The sequence below is a fragment of the Gymnoscopelus braueri genome, assembly GCF_963280865.1.
Source record: "Gymnoscopelus braueri genome assembly, chromosome: 10".
NCBI lineage: Eukaryota > Metazoa > Chordata > Actinopteri > Myctophiformes > Myctophidae > Gymnoscopelus > Gymnoscopelus braueri.
The window spans coordinates 15948696-15950951 of NC_137611.1; the positions used below are offsets into that span (position 1 = coordinate 15948696).

The 2256-nt window shown below is 36.1% G+C and overlaps 1 protein-coding gene across 1 annotated transcript; it reads left to right on the forward strand.

Annotated features, from left to right (window-relative positions):
* The first annotated feature begins 306 nt into the window (after positions 1-306).
* On the forward strand, positions 307-2256 carry LOC308094457 (uncharacterized protein). The gene is made up of 3 exons (XM_080441118.1): positions 307-545; positions 738-1028; positions 1619-2256. The coding sequence occupies exons 1-3, from the start codon at positions 347-349 to the stop codon at positions 1762-1764; spliced, it is 636 nt and encodes a 211-aa protein (XP_080297244.1). The 5' UTR covers positions 307-346; the 3' UTR covers positions 1765-2256.

A 2256-nucleotide genomic window follows, 5' to 3' on the forward strand; every position in this document is an offset into this window, starting at 1 on the left:
GACTCCTCATCTGCATAGCAGCTTCAGGTATGATGAACTTCTAAATTACATTCACATTCCCAACATAATTTATATTTGGTTGATAACTTTGGTATAGATGCAACCATGAAGCCCAATTGATTATTTCTGCTCAGCTGAAAGTCAAATATTATTTCATTCAGAGACTCTTTTTAGTATTACATTACAACGATTTTCTGTATAATATTGATCATTTCCAGATGTTGATAATGTTGTGTATTACTTAATTTCCAGTGTTGTCCAGTGATGTGAAACGTGTTCTGAAGGGAGGGGAACTACATCTACACATCCAGAAACCTGAGCTGATACAAGACCCTGACGAACTTGAATGGAGATTCACCAGCACCAACACCAACAAGTGCCAACGAAACATCGAAATTATGCCGAAGGAAGGGTTCATTTTTCTACAGAAACATATTCTTTGATGTTGAAGAATCTACAGAAACTTGAGAGTGGACTTTACGAAGCAATAGTAGAAAAAGACAATGAAGGGACATCTGTTGCACAGTACAGTGTGATAGTTCAAGGTACGTTTCTTAATGTCATCTAAAAACAAAACAATGATCATAATGAATTCAAATGTAATAATTTGATTAATCTGTCATTATTCTAATGTTCCATGTTCTTAATTTCCCCTAAGAGGGTTCTATTGTTCTAATGTTTCTTTCCTTGAGTGGATGTACTGTATTCATATAAAAAAACGTATTGTTGTTTTCCAGATGCAGTGTCCCCAGTAAATCTGACAGTGGACCCAGTGTCCTCCAGCCCTGATTCCTGTAACCTGACAGTGACCTGCAGAAGCGATGAATCTTCTGTCACAAACACTTTTACATGTGACAACAACCAAACCTGTTCTCAGGAGAGAGGAGAAAGTTCAGAGGTCATGACCACTACTGGTCACCTCTCTGTCTACATGTCTGAGGGGTCAGTCATATGTAACCATAGCAACCAGGTCAGCATGAAGAACATCACAAAGGAGATTAAACCTCTGTGTCAGCTGCCGGATTCAGGTAAAACATGTTTCACTTTGCAGGTCATTTCATTATTTTTTTCAGTAATAATAAGTACCTAACGGTTAAACGTTTCCTTAACATTCATCAATGACTTTGACTTTCATTCCAACAATCACGTCATAATCTCGATCTCTCATTTGCAGTGATGGAAGTACTTTAGTAAAAGTGTCAGTACCACAAAGTAAAAATAATCTGTTACAAGTAAAAGTTCGGTATTCAAAATACAAAATATACTTAAAGTACCAAAGTTTGTAGATCTGCTATTTTCAAATAGCCAAAGTATATAGGGCTGAAAGTGATAATGTATGTTTTGTAATAATAAAATCTACAAAGCAACTAGTAACTAAAGTTGTCAAATAATTGTAGTGCAGTAAACAATAAGACGTTTGAAGTAAAAGGACCTCAAAATTGTGCTTAAGTGCAGTATTTGAGTAAATGTACTTAGTTACTTTACACCACTGCTCATTTGTTTTATGTTTTATCATAATGTTAAATTTTACAGAACATGCAACCACCTCACAGTGTTGCAGGTTGTGAGACTCTAACGACTATGTTGTGTTTTCTTCTCCATGCATGTTGCCTTGTAGGTCCTAGACCAGAGTGTTCCTCTGACAGTGTCTCTCTGTGTATGGTGAAGAATATCCTGTTCATTGTCTGTCTGATCATCATGGTGTCTGCTGTCATCACCGTCAACATCATGGAAAGACGCCAAAAGCAGGACTGTAACAAGTAACAAGTAACAACAACTTTCTGACGGCCCTCCATGTTTTTAGCTTGCTTATGTTTATGTAAGTTCTTATGCAACTGTTGTCAAAATTTTGCATTACATGATTGCATTATGATATTATATGAGATTGACAAAGCTATTTTCAGTTTAGCCTTTTCTCGTCTAGGACAAATGATTCACCTAGATCCTCTCCTCCTAACCTCTGTAATTCAGAAGTATGATTTCAGTAACAAAATTAACCACACCCTGGCATCAATATTTTAGTTGTTGCCAGTATTTTGAATTATAAAATATTTTCAAATTGGTTTTTAAAAGTTTCAGAAAGCCATCTGCAAGTTCACAACGAATTGTGATGCGATGCATTGTGAGCCTGTGGAACAGCTATTTTTCCTGTTTGTCAGACAACAAAGAAGGCTATATAGGGCTTAAGTGGTAAGAGAACATTTCACAATATCATAATGATGTTTTTGGTTCCTAACTCACTAGAATAGTGAAAGA